The 25159-nt window shown below is 36.0% G+C and overlaps 1 protein-coding gene across 1 annotated transcript; it reads left to right on the forward strand.

Annotated features, from left to right (window-relative positions):
- On the forward strand, positions 1–24169 carry LOC134691529 (uncharacterized). Its single transcript, XM_063552096.1, has 5 exons — positions 1–153; positions 2309–2364; positions 8955–9065; positions 16601–18859; positions 22527–24169. Exons 3-5 carry the CDS (start codon positions 8966–8968, stop codon positions 23936–23938), a joined length of 3771 nt encoding a protein of 1256 aa, XP_063408166.1. The 5' UTR covers positions 1–153; positions 2309–2364; positions 8955–8965; the 3' UTR covers positions 23939–24169.
- The last annotated feature ends 990 nt before the right edge of the window (positions 24170–25159 follow it).

A 25159-nucleotide genomic window follows, 5' to 3' on the forward strand; every position in this document is an offset into this window, starting at 1 on the left:
TTTCCTTTGAAGTTTTAAAAAAAAATAGGCAAAGTAATCAACCCTTTGTTACATTTTTAAATTGGAGCAGTTTTTACCAGAATGTTGATCTTTATTGGACTACGGGGATACATCTAAGGATATTAATGATCAGCTGGAGAGTTCATTTCACAAGTAAATACAGGACACAAACTAAGTTTCATTACAGCACAGGAATCGGTAGTCCAAATAATTATGACATTTTGAAAGGCCATTATAATTGTCGAAGTAAGGCGTCAAAAAAAATAATTATAACAGCCTTTCAAGACGTCATAATTATTTGGACTAAGGAATCGGAAGTTCTATCAATAAAATTCTGTAATTAATAAGGTCGACTATTGATAGAGCTTCTCTACGAGAAGCAGAAGAAAGCTCTATTGATAGTCGACCTTATTATTTACAGAATTTTATTGATAGAACTTCCGATTCCTGTGTTTACAGGAAGCAATCCATATTCAGATTTATCTTTTTTTCCTTCTACATGTACAGGGGCGCGTATCATAAATGTTTTGGAACGAAAATATATGCCAGTTGACTGGTCCATGCATTATACATTGTGTTTAAAGTGGATATTATCACAAATTGTGACAATCTATAACGCATGTACGTACATGTACCAGTTAACTGGCATATATGAGGTGGAACGATGGGTCATGATCAAGAAATCCCCGACATAAAAACATGGAATCCTGAGGCCCTGAATTTAAAGAAATTTAAATACAGACATGCCAAAAGTCAAAAAAAAGAATTCCCAGATCCTGGAGGGATCAATCCAGAAATCCAGGGCTTAAAAACACAGATCCTGGAGTCCGGATAAATGACCTACACCCCTTATATATTTTCTCCTCAAAAGATCTTTTATCACAATATTTTAGCATACCAGTTGACTGGCATATATTTCTGCCCCAAAACATCTATATGTTCATAAAATTGAGAATGGAAATGGGGAATGTGTCAAAGAGACAACAACCCGACCAAATAAAAAACAACAGCAGAAGGTCACCAACAGGTCTTCAATGTAGCAAGAAATTCCTGCACCCGGAGGCGTCCTTCAGCTGGCCCCTAAACAAATATATACTAGTTCAGTGATAATGAACGCCATACTAATTTCCAAATTGCACACAAGAAACTAAAATTAAAATAATACAAGATGTATGACATGTATAACAGTAAGGGGACTTACTGAAATAAGTGATTTTTAAATCACTTATTTGAGTAGCAAATTTGAAGTTTTGACACAAATTGTGATTTTGTAGTTTTTTTCAAAACTTTAAACACATAGGTTTAAATAATATCTTTTAATTCATTGTAATTATTAAAATTGAAAAGAAATGAACTTTTTGCTTCTTTTAAGAACCAAGGTTTGTGGCTTTGATGCTATCATTTAGCTGAAAATTCTATTTTAGTTGAAAAAATGCTATAATGATGGCTTTACATAATGAACTGATACTAACTTTCTTAAAAGATTTTTCACAGCAGTGGGAGTATTTTTCCTGTAAGGCCTAAATTAATATATTGTTTGTTTCCCCAAACCTGACCCTGCCAAGTGTTATATATCAGTATGTATGGTCAGATTATGTTTCTGTATGTGAGAGAGAGTAGTTCCCCTTTTGTCAGTATTTTGTATTTATGTTTGTGACGTCATCTTTGTCTGATTAAAATGTAGAAATGGAAGCTGACATGTTTTTATGTGTCCGAAAATATAATCGCCTCCATCCATGCTACCAGAGCTATTCCCCTAGTCTGTAATATGGTGGAGTGACCATATTTATATATTTTTTTTTGCATATAAATAATATAGGGTTATTGCATGAATATTGGGGAATATTGTCCCGAGTAGAATCTTATATTGCACGAGCTTGCGAGTGCAATATATGTTCTACGAGGGACAATATTCCCCAATATTCATGCAATAACCCTTTTATTGTATAGCAATATAATATTTAAAAGTAAAAATTGGTTTAAACTAGATTTTGACGTTGATGACGTCATGAATTTTTGAAGATTTATTGCACTAGTGCAATATTGGAATTTATTGCACGCTTACTTTTGGTTGCTTTATGTGGGAAATATTATATTGCTATACAATAATATAAGTTATACATTCATATTAAGTACACAGACAGAGTTTGCCTATAAAACATTTATAAAATTCTATCATAAATAAAATACATCAAAAGTCATCAAAAGACACACTACAATCTTCACAATAATTCACCTTTACTTATAATTGACATTTAATTTTTTGTGTATATGCGCAGACTTGAACATTGTTATTTTCTCTTTTTAGATAAGTTAAACAGGAAGATGCCACTACGAGAACATTGGGATGGCTTTAGGCAACAGGTAATACTGTAAACAGGAAGATGCCACTACGAGAACATTGGGAACATAATTGAAACTCTCAGGGTTATCTCTCAATGTAAAAGAAAAATAAGGGATACATACAGGACAACCTCTAAAATTTTAACTGTTTTGGATTTAATCCATTTTATCATGAAAATAGATACAAAATACATTTGTAATGAAAATTACTTTTATCTGTCTTTGATAAATTAAAATAAATAGGGTATGATCCTACTGTCAGATATTTTGTCCTGGAAAAGCCCCTTTTGAAATAACTTCCCTGTTTCATTGTCTTTAAGTAATGTACTTATCATAAATCCAAGACTGTAATTAGTCTTACAATAAATAACAGGCTATTATTTGAACTTGGAATTATTTTTAATTATGGAATTTGCATAATTTCTTGTGTTTAATTTTTTTTAATAAATTCCATGTTTATTTGGAATTATAATCTTTTGAGAGGTTAATAACACTTTCCATACAATGTATTTTGGTTAGATAGTGTTGTGCGCGGCACAGTACGTTCCATTGAAAATATACTTTTTTCTTTGTAATAGAAAGTGTTGTGCGCAGCACAGAACATTTCAGTACAGAATAAACATGGAATTTATTAAAAATTTCAATAACAAGAAATCAAGCAAATTCCATAATTAAAAATAATTCCAAATTCAAATAATAGCCTGTTAAATGTACTTTTATGAAGAAATGAAGTCGGTGGTCAATATTGGTTTTAACTGGTCAGTACTGGTCATTGGTGGTCAATATAGCATGTATAGATGGATTGGATTTTGAACCAATTAGATCATATGAAAAATGGTTTCAAACAGGGGAAGTTAATGCTAAATGTGTACTATTTATTTCATAGTGACTTTTCAATTATTGAAAAAAAATGTATTTTATCACAGGTGTTGGAGTTTGATGTGATTTACCCAACTGCCCATGTGATCTGCCTTGCCTGGATAGATAATGATGTGGTCTGTGAAGGTAAGAATGTGATGTACCCAACTGCCCATGTGATCTGCCTTGCCTGGATAGATAATGATGTGGTCTGTGAAGGTAAGAATGTGATGTATCCAACTGCCCATGTGATCTGCCTTGCCTGGATAGATAATGATGTGGTCTGTGAAGGTAAGAATGTGATTTACCCAACTGCCCATGTGATCTGCCTTGCCTGGATAGATAATGATGTGGTCTGTGAAGGTAAGAATGTGATGTATCCAACTGCCCATGTGATCTGCCTTGCCTGGATAGATAATGATGTGGTCTGTGAAGGTAAGAATGTGATTTACCCAACTGCCCATGTGATCTGCCTTGCCTGGATAGATAATGATGTGGTCTGTGAAGGTAAGAATGTGATGTATCCAACTGCCCATGTGATCTGCCTTGCCTGGATAGATAATGATGTGGTCTGTGAAGGTAAGAATGTGATGTATCCAACTGCACATGTGATCTGCCTTGCCTGGATAGATAATGATGTGGTCTGTGAAGGTAAGAATGTGATGTATCCAACTGCCCATGTGATCTGCCTTGCCTGGATAGATAATGATGTGGTCTGTGAAGGTAAGAATGTGATGTATCCAACTGCCCATGTGATCTGCCTTGCCTGGATAGATAATGATGTGGTCTGTGAAGGTAAGAATGTGATGTATCCAACTGCACATGTGATCTGCCTTGCCTGGATAGATAATGATGTGGTCTGTGAAGGTAAGAATGTGATGTATCCAACTGCCCATGTGATCTGCCTTGCCTGGATAGATAATGATGTGGTCTGTGAAGGTAAGAATGTGATGTACCCAACTGCCCATGTGATCTGCCTTGCCTGGATAGATAATGATGTGGTCTGTGAAGGTAAGAATGTGATGTATCCAACTGCCCATGTGATCTGCCTTGCCTGGATAGATAATGATGTGGTCTGTGAAGGTAAGAATGTGATGTATCCAACTGCCCATGTGATCTGCCTTGCCTGGATAGATAATGATGTGGTCTGTGAAGGTAAGAATGTGATGTACCCAACTGCCCATGTGATCTGCCTTGCCTGGATAGATAATGATGTGGTCTGTGAAGGTAAGAATGTGATGTATCCAACTGCCCATGTGATCTGCCTTGCCTGGATAGATAATGATGTGGTCTGTGAAGGTAAGAATGTGATGTATCCAACTGCACATGTGATCTGCCTTGCCTGGATAGATAATGATGTGGTCTGTGAAGGTAAGAATGTGATGTATCCAACTGCCCATGTGATCTGCCTTGCCTGGATAGATAATGATGTGGTCTGTGAAGGTAAGAATGTGATTTACCCAACTGCCCATGTGATCTGCCTTGCCTGGATAGATAATGATGTAGTCTGTGAAGGTAAGAATGTGATTTACCCAACTGCCCATGTGATCTGCCTTGCCTGGATAGATAATGATGTGGTCTGTGAAGGTAAGAATGTGATGTACCCAACTGCCCATGTGATCTGCCTTGCCTGGATAGATAATGATGTGGTCTGTGAAGGTAAGAATGTGATGTACCCAACTGCCCATGTGATCTGCCTTGCCTGGATAGATAATGATGTGGTCTGTGAAGGTAAGAATGTGATGTACCCAACTGCCCATGTGATCTGCCTTGCCTGGATAGATAATGATGTGGTCTGTGAAGGTAAGAATGTGATTTACCCAACTGCCCATGTGATCTGCCTTGCCTGGATAGATAATGATGTAGTCTGTGAAGGTAAGAATGTGATTTACCCAACTGCCCATGTGATCTGCCTTGCCTGGATAGATAATGATGTGGTCTGTGAAGGTAAGAATGTGATGTACCCAACTGCCCATGTGATCTGCCTTGCCTGGATAGATAATGATGTGGTCTGTGAAGGTAAGAATGTGATGTACCCAACTGCCCATGTGATCTGCCTTGCCTGGATAGATAATGATGTGGTCTGTGAAGGTAAGAATGTGATGTACCCAACTGCCCATGTGATCTGCCTTGCCTGGATAGATGATGATGTGGTCTGTGAAGGTAAGAATGTGATTTACCCAACTGCCCATGTGATCTGCCTTGCCTGGATAGATAATGATGTGGTCTGTGAAGGTAAGAATGTGATTTACCCAACTGCCCATGTGATCTGCCTTGCCTGGATAGATAATGATGTGGTCTGTGAAGGTAAGAATGTGATTTACCCAACTGCCCATGTGATCTGCCTTGCCTGGATAGATAATGATGTAGTCTGTGAAGGTAAGAATGTGATTTACCCAACTGCCCATGTGATCTGCCTTGCCTGGATAGATAATGATGTAGTCTGTGAAGGTAAGAATGTGATTTACCCAACTGCCCATGTGATCTGCCTTGCCTGGATAGATAATGATGTAGTCTGTGAAGGTAAGAATGTGATTTACCCAACTGCCCATGTGATCTGCCTTGCCTGGATAGATATTGATGTAGTCTGTGAAGGTAAGAATGTGATGTATCCAACTGCCCATTTGATCTGCCTTGCCTCGATAGATAATGATGTTGACCACTTTAGGAGTTATTGCCCTTTATAGTAAATTTTTAACCATTTTTCGTAAATCTTAGTAATCTTTTAGAAAAATCTTCTCTGATGAAATAACTTGGCCGAATAAAACGAAACTTAGCAGAAATCACTATTGGGGTAACTAGTTTAAAAATTGTGTTCGGTAACTCAGCCAACAAACCAAGATGGCCACCATGGCTAAAAATAGAACAAAATGCAGTTCTTGGCTTATAACTCAAAAACCAAAGCATTAAGAGCAAATCTGACAGGAAGTAAAATTGTTGATCAGGTGACGATCCATCTGCCTTGTTAGGTTGCTGCCCCTGTATGGTAATTTTGAGGACATTTTGCTGTTTTTTTGCTACTATCTTGAATATTATTATAGATAGATATAAACTGTAAACAGCAATAATGTACAGCAAAGTAAGAACAAAAAATAAGTCAACATGACCAAAATGGTCAATTGACCCCCTAAGAAGTTATTGCCCTTCATATTCAATTTTTAACAGTTTTCATAAAATTTGTAGATTTTCAATAACATTTTCCACAGAAACTACTGTTATAGATAGAGATAATTGTAAGCAGCAATAATGTTTAGTGAAGTAAGATCTACAAACACATCACCATCACCAAAACACAATTTTGTCATGAATCCATCTGTGTCTATTGTTTAATATTCACATAGACCAAGGTGAGTGACACAGGCTCTTTAGAGCCTCTAGTTGTTATTGTTGTCCATGTGTCACTATGGCCACTACAAATCTTAATATACTTTATTTACAGATATAACATGACATTTTCCATATTTGCCCTGGTTCTGAAAATTAAGAAATTATTGCATGCATTTATTATTGCGTGCATTGATCATTGCGTGCATTTATTATTGCGATTTTGACATTTTAAACTCAGATGCAATTTTAATTTTTGCAGTTTTGAGAAAAGTCCTGCTTAATTTAGTTAATTTTACAAAATACGAGTTTTAATTATTGCGTTTACAACTCTATCGCATTATTCGCAATAATAAAAACCGCACAATAATTTCTGAATTTACAGTAATAGCCTTAGACCCTCATTTATTGAGTATTAAGGCTAAATGGATATGGATATTTTCCCGCAAAGGAGTAGGTCCGGTAAGGGTCGATTTTGGCCTCAATTTTCAAGTTCATCTGACGAAATATTTTAGACACTTTTCAAACACTTACGTGTCTATTTCAATTGATTTAAATAGTTTTTGTGAAAGATTTTAACTGACTAAGTCTTTACAAACGCTCAGATTCAAGCTTAAATATTAAAAATCTATTAAATTTGCAAAAAATCATCACTTTTCAGATGGTTTTTGTCAAAAATGAAAGTGGCCGCATCCATGTTCATCCTCGACCCTTATATATATTATGTATTATCGTCAAATACAACTTGCATTTCAATATTAGGAATGAACACGAATGCGTCCACTTTCATTTTAGACAGAAACCGTTTAAAATTTAACTAAAATGCTAATTTTATGAAGATTTCAGTAATTTAGCATGACTTTATGATGCAAGTACCCGATATATGTGCATTGTATTGTCAAAAACAGCCCATATTTATAAAGCAGAATCATTCTACCTTCCAATGTATAGCTTCATGATAACATTATCACAATTTTGTAAAACTGCTATATTTTGGGGCCAAAAAGGGGTGTTACTGAACCTACTCCTTTATGAATTTGAGGACAAATCTGGATTTTCTACTGCTAAATTGTCCTTAATGTTCCAGAGGGCAAATAAAAGTCTCTGACTTAAGGCTATTATTGCCCATGCAAAAGTTTAGATATTACTACAAAATGTATATAATAGTTGTGATTCAGTACTACTTCGTCAAGTTCTAATTTAGCGTCATAATAATATTATTGTTAGAGTTATTGCCCTTTGAACTGTTTTTTCTTTATTTTTTCTTGTAATCGCTCTTAAATGTCTAAAACCTTGACAGGTTTAATTAAGAAATAATTCATGGAAGCCATAGATTGTTGGAAATTAACACATGGCCTTGGCCTTGATATTGGAATTTTATCCTGAGCGTTAGCTAGGGATAAAAGTAACGAATATCACAGCCCAGGCCATGTGTAGATTTCCAACAATCTATGTCTTCCATGAATTATTTCGATTCTAATAGGACAAATACAGTCATTAAAATACTGAAAAGAAGGTTGGTTTGGTGTGTGTGTGGCTGATCTTTTTTACTCCCTGTTATATAAAGCTGAAATATCTTAATAAGTCCTAAACTTGCATGGATAATTTCGTGAATAACGTGTTAAAAAAAAACTGTTTAATTCTTCTAAAACCAAACATTTGCCATTTTAATTTACATGATTTTCTCATCAAGCTTCAAGCATCAAGCTTCCGTCAAATCCTAAGTTGACACTTCGTAACTTAAAGGAGCCGCAATGTTGACTTGCTGAAATTAGTAAATATGCAAATAATGCGATAGAACACAAAACAAAACAAAACCTACCTCAAAAATCAGTTTTAAATTTAATACAATATCATAACAAATTTTGATGGTTCACTTCACAGAAAACATTCAACTTTAGCAGTTTTATTTGTTTGACATAATGTTTTGAAATGACTTAAATGTGCAAAAAAGAATTAAGACTTTCGCGAAATTTGATTTTATATCTTTATTTTGTTGATTTCTCCGAGCTCTTGTGCATTACTTCTTTTTATTATGCATCCGAATAAGAATTACAGTTGTTTTGTCTTTTTCTAAATGCACTTTTAAAAACTATAAAATCTTCAAAGGGTCTGCAAATAGGTTCCAATACATGTAGATTTAGATGGGAGTATATTGTAACAGCCATTATTATATATATCTCTGAGTCTGCGCTAAGTATAGATATATTGAGAATTTTATCACAGTGTTGTTTATAAAGTGTAAGATGCACGTCATATTAAAATCAAATTTAATCATAGTTGTAATTGTGTTTTACGGTGGTCAATTTCAAATTTCAGTGCCGTGCCATTTTTTAATTGCCTTATTTTATTCTGAAAATTTTAGTTCCAGGTGGGAGACATTTGAACGCTCTCCTTTTATTTACATATTGTTTGTATATATTTTGTAGGTACCAATGAAATGAAGAATATTATCTTGGAACTCAGAAAGAAATACAAGGATCTTCTAACATTACACATGTTATGTAAACCACAGCTCAGCTTCCCTGAACATCATAAAGGTAAAGATAAAATACATAGAATCCAACTGTGTGTGTTGTATATCTAAAAAACCTTATGATAATGAGATCCCCACTCCTTAACCATATTTATTCTTGTTCCTTATGAAATAATTTATTAACCTTAAAGAGGGTATGATACAGTTTGAGGGGGGTCAACCCCATCCTACGTTTTAGATATTTAAGGAATTACTAATATTTTTTCTGTTTATGAAGAAATAACATCAAAAATTAATGCACACTGAATAATGTGCGTAGCGGGTTATTTGACAATGTGCACCACATTATTTATGTTATTACGAATAGACAGAAAAAATATTACAGTCATTTCTTATAATTTAATTCTAAATTCCGTTTTAAACCGTAGAAAACCATGAATAAAAGTTGATGACGTCACAGTCGCATGACTAAACTATGTCTATGGGCTTATAACAAAATAATGTTAGCCAATCAGAAGACGTGTTACATCAAAAATTAAATTATAACTTCATATCTAAAAAAAACCCCATCCTAAACCATATATTCTAGTTCCTTGTGACATAAGGAATAATTGACAGTTTTGGGGATCTGAGTGTCCCCATTGTCTCCGTTTAAAATATGAATTTATAATATCTATTTTCCTTCAGATAGGCACAAAAATCTTTAAATAGTCTGATTTCAATGAAATTTGGTTTTGAATTGGACAAAGGAGCAGTGAATTCATTTTCAGCATCATGTTCTTACATGAAGCTCACATGGCCACAAGGGCATTGTAATCTATTGCCTTCACATGTCATTTGTCTTCTTTTGTTGTAATTTTTTTAATAAGTCTTTTGTTCTGAAACTACTGAACTGGTTTTGCTCAAACTTGGCCACAATCATATTTAGGTTATCTATTTTAAATCTTGTTTTGACTGTACTTCAGGGGCTCTCATGTCTATGTACCTTGTCCTGATGACGTCAATGTTCTGTACCTTCACCCTGTACTTCAGGGGCTCTCATTTCTATGTACCTTGTCCTGATGACGTCAATGTTCTGTACCTTCACCCTGTACTTCAGGGGCTCTCATTTCTATGTACCTTGTCCTGATGACGTCAATGTTCTGTACCTTCACCCTGTACTTCAGGGGCTCTCATTTCTATGTACCTTGTCCTGATGATGTCAATGTTCTGTACCTTCACCCTGTACTTCAGGGGCTCTCATTTCTATGTACCTTGTCCTGATGATGTCAATGTTCTGTACCTTCACCCTGTACTTCAGGGGCTCTCATTTCTATGTACCTTGTCCTGATGATGTCAATGTTCTGTACCTTCACCCTGTACTTCAGGGGCTCTCATTTCTATGTACCTTGTCCTGATGATGTCAATGTTCTGTACCTTCACCCTGTACTTCAGGGGCTCTCATTTCTATGTACCTTGTCCTGATGATGTCAATGTTCTGTACCTTCACCCTGTACTTCAGGGGCTCTCATTTCTATGTACCTTGTCCTGATGATGTCAATGTTCTGTACCTTCACCCTGTACTTCAGGGGCTCTCATTTCTATGTACCTTGTCCTGATGATGTCAATGTTCTGTACCTTCACCCTGTACTTCAGGGGCTCTCATTTCTATGTACCTTGTCCTGATGATGTCAATGTTCTGTACCTTCACCCTGTACTTCAGGGGCTCTCATTTCTATGTACCTTGTCCTGATGATGTCAATGTTCTGTACCTTCACCCTGTACTTCAGGGGCTCTCATTTCTATGTACCTTGTCCTGATGATGTCAATGTTCTGTACCTTCACCCTGTACTTCAGGGGCTCTCATTTCTATGTACCTTGTCCTGATGATGTCAATGTTCTGTACCTTCACCCTGTACTTCAGGGGCTCTCATTTCTATGTACCTTGTCCTGATGACGTCAATGTTCTGTACCTTCACCCTGTACTTCAGGGGCTCTCATTTCTATGTACCTTGTCCTGATGATGTCAATGTTCTGTACCTTCACCCTGTACTTCAGGGGCTCTCATTTCTATGTACCTTGTCCTGATGACGTCAATGTTCTGTACCTTCACCCTGTACTTCAGGGGCTCTCATTTCTATGTACCTTGTCCTGATGATGTCAATGTTCTGTACCTTCACCCTGTACTTCAGGGGCTCTCATTTCTATGTACCTTGTCCTGATGATGTCAATGTTCTGTACCTTCACCCTGTACTTCAGGGGCTCTCATTTCTATGTACCTGGTCCTGATGATGTCAATGTTCTGTACCTTCCCTCTGTACTTCAGGGGCTCTCATTTCTATGTACCTTGTCCTGATGACGTCAATGTTCTGTACCTTCACCCTGTACTTCAGGGGCTCTCATTTCTATGTACCTTGTCCTGATGATGTCAATGTTCTGTACCTTCACCCTGTACTTCAGGGGCTCTCATTTCTATGTACCTTGTCCTGATGATGTCAATGTTCTGTACCTTCACCCTGTACTTCAGGGGCTCTCATTTCTATGTACCTTGTCCTGATGATGTCAATGTTCTGTACCTTCACCCTGTACTTCAGGGGCTCTCATTTCTATGTACCTTGTCCTGATGACGTCAATGTTCTGTACCTTCACCCTGTACTTCAGGGGCTCTCATTTCTATGTACCTTGTCCTGATGATGTCAATGTTCTGTACCTTCACCCTGTACTTCAGGGGCTCTCATTTCTATGTACCTTGTCCTGATGATGTCAATGTTCTGTACCTTCCCTCTGTACTTCAGGGGCTCTCATTTCTATGTACCTTGTCCTGATGATGTCAATGTTCTGTACCTTCACCCTGTACTTCAGGGGCTCTCATTTCTATGTACCTTGTCCTGATGACGTCAATGTTCTGTACCTTCACCCTGTACTTCAGGGGCTCTCATTTCTATGTACCTTGTCCTGATGATGTCAATGTTCTGTACCTTCACCCTGTACTTCAGGGGCTCTCATTTCTATGTACCTTGTCCTGATGATGTCAATGTTCTGTACCTTCACCCTGTACTTCAGGGGCTCTCATTTCTATGTACCTTGTCCTGATGACGTCAATGTTCTGTACCTTCACCCTGTACTTCAGGGGCTCTCATTTCTATGTACCTTGTCCTGATGATGTCAATGTTCTGTACCTTCACCCTGTACTTCAGGGGCTCTCATTTCTATGTACCTTGTCCTGATGACGTCAATGTTCTGTACCTTCACCCTGTACTTCAGGGGCTCTCATTTCTATGTACCTTGTCCTGATGATGTCAATGTTCTGTACCTTCACCCTGTACTTCAGGGGCTCTCATTTCTATGTACCTTGTCCTGATGACGTCAATGTTCTGTACCTTCACCCTGTACTTCAGGGGCTCTCATTTCTATGTACCTTGTCCTGATGATGTCAATGTTCTGTACCTTCACCCTGTACTTCAGGGGCTCTCATTTCTATGTACCTTGTCCTGATGATGTCAATGTTCTGTACCTTCACCCTGTACTTCAGGGGCTCTCATTTCTATGTACCTTGTCCTGATGATGTCAATGTTCTGTACCTTCACCCTGTACTTCAGGGGCTCTCATTTCTATGTACCTTGTCCTGATGACGTCAATGTTCTGTACCTTCACCCTGTACTTCAGGGGCTCTCATTTCTATGTACCTTGTCCTGATGATGTCAATGTTCTGTACCTTCACCCTGTACTTCAGGGGCTCTCATTTCTATGTACCTTGTCCTGATGACGTCAATGTTCTGTACCTTCACCCTGTACTTCAGGGGCTCTCATTTCTATGTACCTTGTCCTGATGATGTCAATGTTCTGTACCTTCACCCTGTACTTCAGGGGCTCTCATTTCTATGTACCTTGTCCTGATGACGTCAATGTTCTGTACCTTCACCCTGTACTTCAGGGGCTCTCATTTCTATGTACCTTGTCCTGATGATGTCAATGTTCTGTACCTTCACCCTGTACTTCAGGGGCTCTCATTTCTATGTACCTTGTCCTGATGATGTCAATGTTCTGTACCTTCACCCTGTACTTCAGGGGCTCTCATTTCTATGTACCTTGTCCTGATGATGTCAATGTTCTGTACCTTCACCCTGTACTTCAGGGGCTCTCATTTCTATGTACCTTGTCCTGATGATGTCAATGTTCTGTACCTTCACCCTGTACTTCAGGGGCTCTCATTTCTATGTACCTTGTCCTGATGATGTCAATGTTCTGTACCTTCACCCTGTACTTCAGGGGCTCTCATTTCTATGTACCTTGTCCTGATGATGTCAATGTTCTGTACCTTCACCCTGTACTTCAGGGGCTCTCATTTCTATGTACCTTGTCCTGATGATGTCAATGTTCTGTACCTTCACCCTGTACTTCAGGGGCTCTCATTTCTATGTACCTTGTCCTGATGATGTCAATGTTCTGTACCTTCCTCCAATAAATTAAAGCAGTTTCATTAAGTGCTGTTGTCAATCCAGTACAGTCATGATTAATTTAATTTCATGACCGTGGATTCTGCATCCACTAAAGGCGATGTTACAGAAATTAGATACAAAAGACATTGGTTCAGTAGTTTTTATACAACTGCAAACAATTTTTTTAGGATCGTATTATGGTATGATGTCATCATTGTCTTAGTCGTCTGAAGACACATTAGGTTTCCGGACAATAACTTAAGTTTACGTGAATGGATCTCTTTGAAATTTAACAAGAATGTTCAATACCACAAAAGGAAGGTTGGGATGATAGTCCCACCAGTTTAGGAATAAGGGATCAAAGGGGCCCAAAACAAGCATGTTTCTACTTTCAGGATAGTACATTGTTTGTAACTTGTGTATGAGTACTTTAATTGCTCTGAAATTGTACCACACTGTTTAATACCACAACTTAAATGTTTGGGTTTATTTTTGGGTCTATGGTGTCAACAGTTAAGAACTAAGGTCCCAAGAGGGGCAACAATTTGGTTGTAAGTGTATAGATCTCTCTGACATTGTACCACAAATTTCTATATCACAAAAGGAAGGCTGGGATTGATTATGGGAGTTATTGTCCCATTCATGCTGGAATGAGGACCATTAAAGGACCAACAATTAGCATTTTTCTAGTTTCCAGATAATAACTTGTTTTACAAATGTTTTTGCTTAGTTAATAACTTGTGTTGAAGAGTATTAATCTCTCTGAAATTATACAAGCTTTCACACTACAAAGAGGGGTTATGGCTTAAATCATTGAGCAATTAGGGGCAAAAAGTGGAAAAACAGGTTTTCTTTTGGTTAAAGAACAATTTAGACAATTTTAAAGCAGTGTAAGGGAGGGAATCCAATTCAAATTCAAAGTATACTGTTACATGTATCTATATGTTTGATGACCTCCCTTACACTTTTAAAAAAATAATGTATTAAGAAATAATGTTTGTCTTGAGATGATGATTAGCTGTATTTTTTTCAGAAGTGACTATTCATTAATATTTATTTAACCATGACTGTATGTCAAACTATATTTTAATATTTTATGATGTATTTAAATGATTAGTTATCTTTAAAAACTCCAGAAAAAAAATTGACTTGAGATTAGTATTGGAATAATAAAAGGAGGAGATGAAAAAAAATTGTGGTTTGGGGGGTTACAATTTTTCTCATTTCTCAGATTTGAAAAAAATAAAATAAAAATTTCCTCAAATATTTGTTTTTGATGGGATTAATATTCAACAGCATAGTGTATTTCTCAAAAGCAAATAATTTGTTTAAGTTCATTATACCACATTCTCATCCTTTTTTCTAAAAAAGTTCATCGGAAGGTACCAAGACCTTGTTAATAAATATTCCGTATCAACTTCCCAAATAATACATGATGGTGTTGATGTATAGATTATGCGTAATGATGTTGTTTATCATCTTAACAACATGTTTATTGTTCCTTCATTGGTCTCTTATTAATATTAATATTAATTTTACTGTTGAATGGTTTTTTGTGATATCCGTTTGACGTGGCTCGGTACTTATACATGTCGTCAATGTGTTTGTATTGGCTTTCATTTTTTGGTGGTTTGTTTTCTATATGCGAGTCTTTGTATTTTATAACATGACTCTGTACTTTAAAAGATCCCGTCAGTATGATATTGGTCTATTATATGTCATTATGATATATTTCTATTATGAATTACTATATACCTTGAACCACAAACGTCAAAATCATTCAATCACGTAGTGGAATTAACTATTTTTGGATTCTCATAGATTATATCTTTAACTTTTGGACTAGTTTAAATCTCGGTCTATTTCTGTAATTTATTCTTACATACTTTTGATTTTTTAACCCTGTATGCTTACAATGCCTATGTAAATTTTAAAATTGTTTGTATGCACATTGAACGACAAAATTTATGTGACGTATAAAAAAATTCTGACGTCTGACAAACAAATCAATCAATGTGTTTGTAGATAGTAGATGTTTTTTTGTTCTGTTAAATTGTTCCTTTTAAAATTGTTATACGATGGTATGTACCCATATTTTGACTATTTTATTAATTGTGACTGTTTATTTAACACATCATGTAAATATAACGGAATTTTATGACACTGTTAATAAAGTGAGAGGGTTAGTGCTTTAGAACCAGGTTTAAACCTCCATTTTCTACATTTGCCTGTACCAAGTCAGGAATATGACAGTTCTTGTCCATTGGTTTTTGATGCGTTTTGTTATTTGCTTTTGCCATGTGATTATGGACTTTCCGAATTGATTTTCCTCTGAGTTCAGTATTTTTGTGATTTTACTTTTTATGCCTCACCTACTATAGTAGAGGGCATTATGTTTTCTGGTCTTTGGCTCCGTTCGTTAGTTCGTCCGTCCGTTCATCATTCGCATTTTAAGGTTTTTGGTTAAGGTAGTTTTTGATGAAGCTGAAGTCCAATCAACTAGAAACTTAGTACACTTGTTGCTTATGATATGATCTTTCTAATTTGAAAGCCAAATTAGACTTTTGACCCCAATTTTACGGTCAACTGAACATAGAAAATAAAAAAAATGGGAGTTAAAGATTTTGGTCAAGGTAGTTTTTGATGAAGCTGAAGTCCAATCAACTTGAAACTTAGTACACTTTCTGCTTACGATATGATCGTTCTAATTAGACTTTTGACCCAATTCCATGGTCCATGGAACATGGAAAATGATAGTGCCAGTGGGGCATCCGTGTACTTAGGACACATTCTTGTTTCATCCTGTGTCAGAAACCTATGCTGTGTCAGTTATTCAATCACAATCCAAATTTTGAGCTGTATCAAACTTGAATGTTGTGTCCTTACTTGCCCAAACTGGTTCAACCTCTGTGGTCGTATAAACCTGTGCACTGCGAATCATCTGGTTATTACATTAATTAAGGTTAACTCAGTCCAATGTCATGTTGATCTTATTTAAACAAATCTCATGCAGATAACCAATCTAAATAATGCATGTTATTTGGTTTGGTTTGGATTTATCAATTACTGCAAGCAATTTGTTTTAAAAGATTAACACAGTTTGATTCAGAGAAATTGAATTATATATCATGTATCTATATTTTGTATAAAGATGTACCAAATCATATTTTTTCTAATTCAGATATCAACAGTGGAAATGTTTCTGTATCAAATCATATTAGCCAACATGGTCATGATGATGCACTTCAGAACAAAATAAATCTTCCAGGTACCATTCAAATGGCCATTACAGATTATCCTGCAAATTTGACCAAGCCTAATCAGACCAAGTCTAGAAAAGCTTTGCCTGTATTAAATGAAGACGACCTGACTAAAATAGACATTACCACACCAACACCAAAGACTAAGGACCTATCTATTCCAAAACATGTAGAAACTACAAACTGTGAAACTTTGTTGTTAGAAAATGAACATAATGTGGAAACTGCACACAGTGGAACTGCGATGTTAGAAACTGAACAGAATGTGGAAACTGCACACAGTCAAACTGTGGTATTACAAGGTGAACAGAATAGTAAAACAACACATGGTGACACTGTAGTTTTAGAAAAGTGTCCACCATCAGAAAATATTCAATCTACCAACATAATGAAGTTTGTTTTAATACCAGTCATGTCAGTTGATGTAAATAATCCAATTACAAAAACTACAGACACTGATGCAAAGAAAATACTGAACACAAGTTGTGTCAAATCAACTGGTGCATCACCACCCTTCAAAGGGAACATGTCTGATATACAACTCATAAGCAATAAAGACAAAACAAGAAATAATCCACCTAAAAATGTAATGGCCGCATCAACAACCATGGATAGGAATGAGACAGACAAACAACTCATAAGCAATAAAGACAAAACAAGAAATAATACACCTAAAAATGTTAAAGCGGCATCAACAACCTCGGATAGGAATGAGACAGCCAAACAACTCATTAGCAATAAAGACAAAACAAGAAATAATCAACCTAAAATTGTAATGGCCGCATCAACAACCACGGATAGGAATGAGACAGACAAACAACTCATTAGCAATAAAGACAGAGAAATCAATAGTCAAACTAACAACACAAGTACTGCACAAATCCTGTTAAATGAAAATATTTGGACTATTCAAACTAAAGGGGGTAATCATATATATAAAGTCAAAAGAAAATACCGGGATATTCAACCATGTGGAACTTCTATTGCATCTTTTTCGTCAAATCAGTTAGATGTTAATAATATAGCTTTGCCAACTACAGTCAGTGAAATAAAGAAAATAGATAATCTCCTAGAAAACAAGGAAGCATCAGCCTCATTGATAGAAAATATGTCTGAAGACACTAATATGACTGTTGATGATTATAACCCAAATACAAATTCATCTACCATACCTACACAGTTGAATGTAAATGAGTTCACTATGAATATAAGGCGTGACATCAAGGAGAAATATAAACAAACTATAAACTCTACAACATATACTCCATTTAGTGTAAATACTGACAATGAAGAGAAGGAGAAATATATTGACAACAAAAGACCAACTGCAATGGTGACACGATCAGGACGAGTGAAAATCTCTGTCCTTCCCTTTACCGACTACAGCATTATGGAGGAGTATACTCATGATAAAGCCCCAACTGCCATGGGAACCAGGTCAATACGATCTGAAGCAAATACCGCTGTACTTCAAGAGGACAATGTCGTTATGGAGGGGTATACACATACTAATACCCCGATTGTCACCCAGTCATGTCAGCTAGGGGTGAAAAACACCGTCATCCAAGCTATAAACAGCAGCAATATGGAGGGGATTACTCAGAATAACACTTCACCTGTTATGGCAACCAGATCAAGTTCAACATGTAGGACAAAATCCATTCCTGGTACCGACAATATCATCAATGTTTCAACTGCCATGGCAACAAGGTCAGGTCAATTAGGTGTAAAAAGCTCTATTGCTGGTACCGACACTATCATCAATGTTTCAACCGCCATGGCAACAAGGTCAAGCCAATCAGGTGTTAAAATCTCTATTCCTGCTACAGATGGTATAACCAATTATGGCTTTACTAATAATGATGCCTCAACTTCAACTTATAGAAAAGACGCGTCAATTATGCCAGTTGAAAATATTGCTGAATTCTCAGACAAAGATATGGAGTCAACAAAAACACAAGAAGCAGTCAGTGCCATTATTGATGTCGATCAGACTGGGCAGTGTATGGGAACCTGTGAAGCAGATGAGACGTACCATGATATGGATGACCCATCTTTGTCAGATGAAGACAAGAAGATGGAGTCAAAGGAAACTAGTGAAGCAGTAAAGGCCATTGTTGATATTGGTGATGCTGATAGGGAGGACATAACTTCTAGAAGAACAGATTTAAAGGCATCGGGTAAGTAGTCTTGTTATTGTAGTTTAAGAACATACGATACAGTTTTGATTCCGTATTTACATTTTGATTAATATAAAATAAAATATGTAATAAAAAATATACCTTTATGGGCTACTTTTTAGATAAAACTGCGGTCCAAATTGGGTATATTTGCTCAAAATAAGATTTGGGGCTGTATTTTCCTTTTCGAAAGAAAGACATAACGTTTTTGTTTTAAAAGAGACATGTTTTGTCGAAATGCGCATCTGGTGCAAGAAAATTGGTACCGTTAATTTTATTACTACCACTGGATCGATGCCTCTGCTGGTGGACTATTAGTCCCCGAGGGTATCACCAGCCCAGTAGCCAGTACTTCGGTACTGGCATGAAAATACGGATTTTTTTGTGTTATTAAAATTTGCTGTTTCAAAATATTAGAAATTATTATAAATTAAGGAATGTATCTCCCTCATGCAAAGCTTTGATTCCTTTCACGGATTTGGCTATACTTTTTGGACCTTTTGGATTATAGCTCTTCATCTTTTATATAAGCTTTGGATTTCAAATATTTTGGCCACGAGCATCACTGAAGAGACATGTTTTGTCGAAATGCGCATCTGGTGCAAGAAAATTGGTACCGTTAATTTTATTTTATAGACCACTTTCGAGTTCATCCATCACCGGAAAAAACTCGTCAATTATACGCACCTTTATGACGTCATTTACCAGATAGAGGGGGTCGCCTGTATCCCTGAACTATTTACGTTCATCAAGCGTCTTAGTGATCGTCATTGTGTAGGATAAACTAGAAATAATGGTTGTTCTGTAGGTACTTAATGACAATTCCCTAATGACAGCAGTGCTGGTTGTCAATTTTGAGAATTGAATTTGCCGAATAAATCTTACAATATAGAATATGGTTTTCCAACCACTCGCTCAACATTGGAATGGAAGTGACGACGCCCCTAAACGCACAAATGACAGTGATAAAGGCGTGTATAATTGACGAGTTTTTTTCCGGTGACGGATGAACTCGAAAGTGGTCTATTGTTTTTTGTAAAATAATTTGTAATTTTTGTTTATTATAAGTATTCTAAAAATATATACATTTTTTATTCAGAAATAAATCATTGATTTATCAAATGTTCATGATTGTACAAAAAACATATTTTTTTGCTGTATATTTAGGCAGCAACCATTTAGTTTTCGGGGGGGGGGGGGGGGTGGAGGGTGTGCTATGGTTTTTTTTCTGTACAAACAAAATTTTTTTCTTTCATTTTTGCATTACATATAGTGGCAGCTGAGGGTGTAACAAACATTTTTTTTTTCAGAATTCAAAACAAATTATTTTTTTCTCCAATTACTGGAAACAAACTTTTTTTCCAAAAAAAAACATAGCCCCCCCCCCCCCCCCAGAAAATCAAATGGTTGCTGCCTTACCAATTAAAAAAAAATGCACTATTTACGTTTTCATGAAAATTGGCACACATAATCTTCTTGCGTAATCAAACCAAAATTCGTTTTAAAAAAGAGGGGTTCATTGACTCGTTTTCAAGTTTTTCCGTTTTGTTTTTACAGAAAAACAGCTGGTGACCCCATGTTTTTATTTTATATTTTTGATGTAAATATTAAAAGAAATCTTGTTCTTCATTTGTAGAGAAGTCTTGGTTTGGTTGTTGTTTTTTTTTTTTGGGGGGGGGGGGGGCTCTTTAGGAAAGAAAAACAAAATTCTGCCTATATAACCAGTTTAGAAAAGCCTGAGTTTCGTTATAAGTTAATGAAATAATTCAAGGTTGGCAAAAAAGCGGTCAATACTAGTATTGACCATGCCAGTGGTAAATACCGGTATTTACCGGGAAATACTGGCAAATACTGGTCGATTGAAATTTTGAGTGGTCATTACTATAAAAACCACTATCTACTTGGTCAATTATTACTACAATTAATAATTAATTTAAGCATGTATATAGAAAGTGTTCAAATCATTTTTAAATCTTTCATTTCTAAATCTATTGTAAATTCAAACAGGGATCTACATTGATTAATGTGTACATAATATTATAGCAAAAGATAAAAACTTTTTGTCCCTGCTTCAAATTTCCATTTCCAGCATGAAGAAGGTTTTTATCTGCAGTTAAATAGCTAAAGACAGGAAATAATTTATTGTTTCAGGGAGCCTTCATATATCAATTTTATTACTTTCAACCCATGTAGTGTCAACTTTTATTGGAGGCTGTTGTTTTAGTAATTAAATTTTCACACTTACCAATGCCAGGTGATAGGTAAAAAGACCCATGTAACTTCATTTACCTGTAGTTTTATTTACCTATAATTTTAATTACCTGTAAAATCATACATTTTGAATAAAAATATAAATTTGTATCTTTTAAAAGTATGCAATATCATAATTCATAAAAACTAAATTTTAAATCAGTAAGACTTAGTGTTATAAATGAATAAAACATATCAAATTCATTAATTTTATAAGCTGACACATTTTATATGACTTTTTATCAAGATTTTACTTTAATTAATAGTAGAAACAACCATGAAAATTTCAATTGACCAGTATTTGCCTGTATTGACCACTTGGGGAGTATTGTCCGTGGCGGTAAATACCACTGGTAAATACCGTGGGTGGTATTTACCGCCCAACCTTGTAATGAATTGAGGGGATGTGATATTTCCGACTAGTGTGAACTGTTTAATATACATGATATAGGTCTTGGTTTATTTCTTGGGTAGCACTTCAAATGCTTGTGAAAAATTGGCGGTCTCAACAAAGTCATGGATAATTGAGATAATGTGTAAAATTACAATATCCCAATCTAGACTCTATGAAGACCAATGTGGTGTAATGTTGTTTCTCCTCTAGAAGTCTGCCTCAATCAGCCTTTTATTGCTCATTGTTAATTGGGAGAATTGACATGGCAGAGTGAAATGTTCGAATTGCGGCAGCTTTATTTCCTGGGTCTGAGCAACCCAAACATTAGCATCTGATTCTCTGAGTTTAGCAATCTCTTGGTCATAGATGGATTGAATTTGTTCAGGTTTTTTTTTTTATAGAATATGTCTACAACCTTTGCTTGTCTTATAGTGTGCATGCAGGGCAAGGATAGCTTATACCCTGCTGTCAAATGTTAAACTTGTGAAGCATTCGGCCATCCTCGGTAGAATCCGCTACTCTCCTTTTATCCTCTGATTAGATGAGGGTACGGAATCGGCCGAGTTGAGACGAATGATATTGTGTACATTCGGCAACCCTCGGTAGAATCCGCTACTATCCTTATATCCTCTGATTAGATGAGGGTACGGAATCGGCCGAGTTGAGACAAATGCTATGTTTGTTGACTATTTAATGTCCGACAGCCTGGTGGACTTATCACGTGCATATCTTCGATGACATTAATGGTTATTTGTGAAATAGTTCCTTTTACATTTTAAATTGAACCAATTATTGCATTAGTGCGGCTACCATTTTATTTTTGTAATTATTTGCTGTTATTTATATTGTATTCAATGTCTTTTTATGGATATCCGATAAAACACTACCACATTTTTCTAAATTATTACATAAATGGTTTTTTTCAACTTTGTTCATGAAAGTACAGGGTGACACATATACGGTTGTATAATTCTACATTTTGTATCAATAATACTAGTAACTTGTGTTATCCTATCTTATCAGGCTCTGGTGGACAAAATGATGGGAATAGTGTTACAGACAATGCACAGAAGGACACGACAGATGGGTTTATATGTGATATAGGCGATTGCAGAAAGGTGTTTTCTACGTATAAGTACTTAGGGGTTCACAAGAGAAAAACACATTCAACTAAAACCTATGCATGTGATGTGTGCGGTAGAGGGTTTCCCCACAAACGATACCTGAAAAACCACAGTAAACTACACAGTGATGATAAACCGTACAAATGTCAGGTGTGTGGTAAACAATTTCGTCAAAAGCAGAACCTCACAAGACATCTAAAATCACATGGGGATAGAGTCATAGAAACGCATACATGTGATATATGTGGGAAGGTGTTTAGAGAATCGTCAAATTTACAAGCTCATGTCAAAACACACACGTCTGAAAACAACTTTGTGTGCGACCTGTGTGGTATGACGTTTAAATTGAAAAGATACATGGTTCGCCATCACAATGTTAAACATTCCATTCAGAAACAGTTTACATGTGAAGTGTGTAACAAAGTGTTCCGTCAAAAGGTAACTCTAAAAAATCACATGACTACACATGTTGTTGGTAAAATGTTTGTGTGTGAAGTGTGTGGTCAAGAATTCTCACAGAAAGGTTCTATTAAAAGACACATGGATAGAGTACACACGGGTAATACAACATGTGAAATATGTGGTATAATAGTCAGACCGGAACGTCTTCAGAAACACTTGAGGGGGCATACTGGGGAAAAAGCTCACAAATGTCAGGTGTGTAATAGAGAGTTTGATAGGAAAAGTGCTTGGCTGAATCACATGAAAACTCACACAGGAGAGAAACCACACTTATGCGATCTTTGTGGCAAAGGTTTTTCCACTACCTCGTTATTAAATGTTCACATGCGATCACATACCGGTGAAAAGCCTTTTAAATGTGACATATGTGGTAAAGGGTTTAGCCAGAGTGGACCTCTAAAGACCCACAAGCTGATCCACACGGGGCTTAAGCCATATATATGTGCTGTATGTGGTAAAGGATTTACTCAGCCTGCAAGTCTTCAACAACACAGGACAACACATTTAGATTATAACGCTCATCACTGTGACATTTGTTCGAACACTTTTAAACACCGACATAGCTTACTTAGACATATGTTAAAACGTCATAATATAGGCAAGCATGCGGTCAGTAAATCAGGAAATAGTGATGGTAGACAGACAGTCGGTATGACTGGTCACAATGATGGCAGACAGGACGTTAATTTGACTGATCGCAATGAGTGCCGACAAGCAGCGAGTATGATTGACCACAATCTTGGTAGACAGGTAGACATAAATGATTTTGGTGCAGGTGGTCAATCTACTGTTGATATATCTCGTTTGTATTTTGTGCATGAAGAGACTATACAGAATACCTACTATTAGTTTCATCTGATCTCACGAAGAGACTATACAGAATTCCTACTATAAGTTTCATCTGATCTCACGAAGAGACTATACAGAATACCTACTATTAGTTTTATCTGATCTCGTGAAGAGACTATACAGAATACCTACTATTAGTTTCATCTGATCTCATGAAGAGACTATACAGAATACCTACTATTAGTTTCATCTGATCTCATGAAGAGACTATACAGAATACCTACTATTAGTTTCGTCTGATCTCGTGAAGGGACTATACAGAATACCTACTATTAGTTATCTCTGATCTCATGAAGAGACTATACAGAATACCTACTATTAGTTTCATCTGATCTCATGAAGAGACTATACATAATACCTACTATTAGTTATATCTGATCTCATGAAGAGACTATACAGAATACCTACTATTAGTTATATCTGATCTCGTGAAGGGACTATACAGAATACCTACTATTAGTTATACTGATCTCGTGAAGGGATTATACAGAATACCTACTAGTAGTTTCATCTGATCTCGTGAAGGGACTATACAGAATACCTACTATTAGTTTCATCTGATCTTAATTAAGGCCTTTAATTAATTATTGTTACAATTTAAGATACTTGTATTTTACTAGGATAACGATGTACATTTTAATATTTGTTCATTTTACTATGTCTACCTGAACAGTGAAAGCTGACATAGAACAATGTTTTTGTGTTTAAACTCCCAACTCCTCTAGGAAATAGCAAATCACCTGCAAATTCAGAAGCAATAACATTATGCAATCATTTTAGTCCTTGAGTACAAATCTTCCAGTAAAAAAAACTCATCATAAATTCCAGATATAAATATAATTTAGTATTTACGCCAGACGAATGTTTTGTTTGCAAAGACTCGTTTTTGACGTTCAAATCCCAACAAGTTAAAAAGGCCAAATAAAGTAATAAAAATAAATTCCTAAATGTTTTTGCCAAATACACCTCATGTCATCTTTTCCTGAGGAAGACAAACCTTAGTATTGCAAAAAATCGAAAGTTTGTACTTGTTTGGCTTTTTAACGATTCTGATCCGAGCGTCACTGATGAGTCTTATGTAGACGAATCTCGCATCTGGCGTATGACATCATATTCTTGGTACCTTTGATAACTATTGTAAACATTAAATTTATAAATGTGACCATATCAATGGTCTTCAAATTACAAGACCATATTTTGAATGTCTTAAAAAATTACTTG

This window comes from Mytilus trossulus, chromosome 11 (assembly GCF_036588685.1).
Source record: "Mytilus trossulus isolate FHL-02 chromosome 11, PNRI_Mtr1.1.1.hap1, whole genome shotgun sequence".
Lineage (NCBI taxonomy): Eukaryota > Metazoa > Mollusca > Bivalvia > Mytilida > Mytilidae > Mytilus > Mytilus trossulus.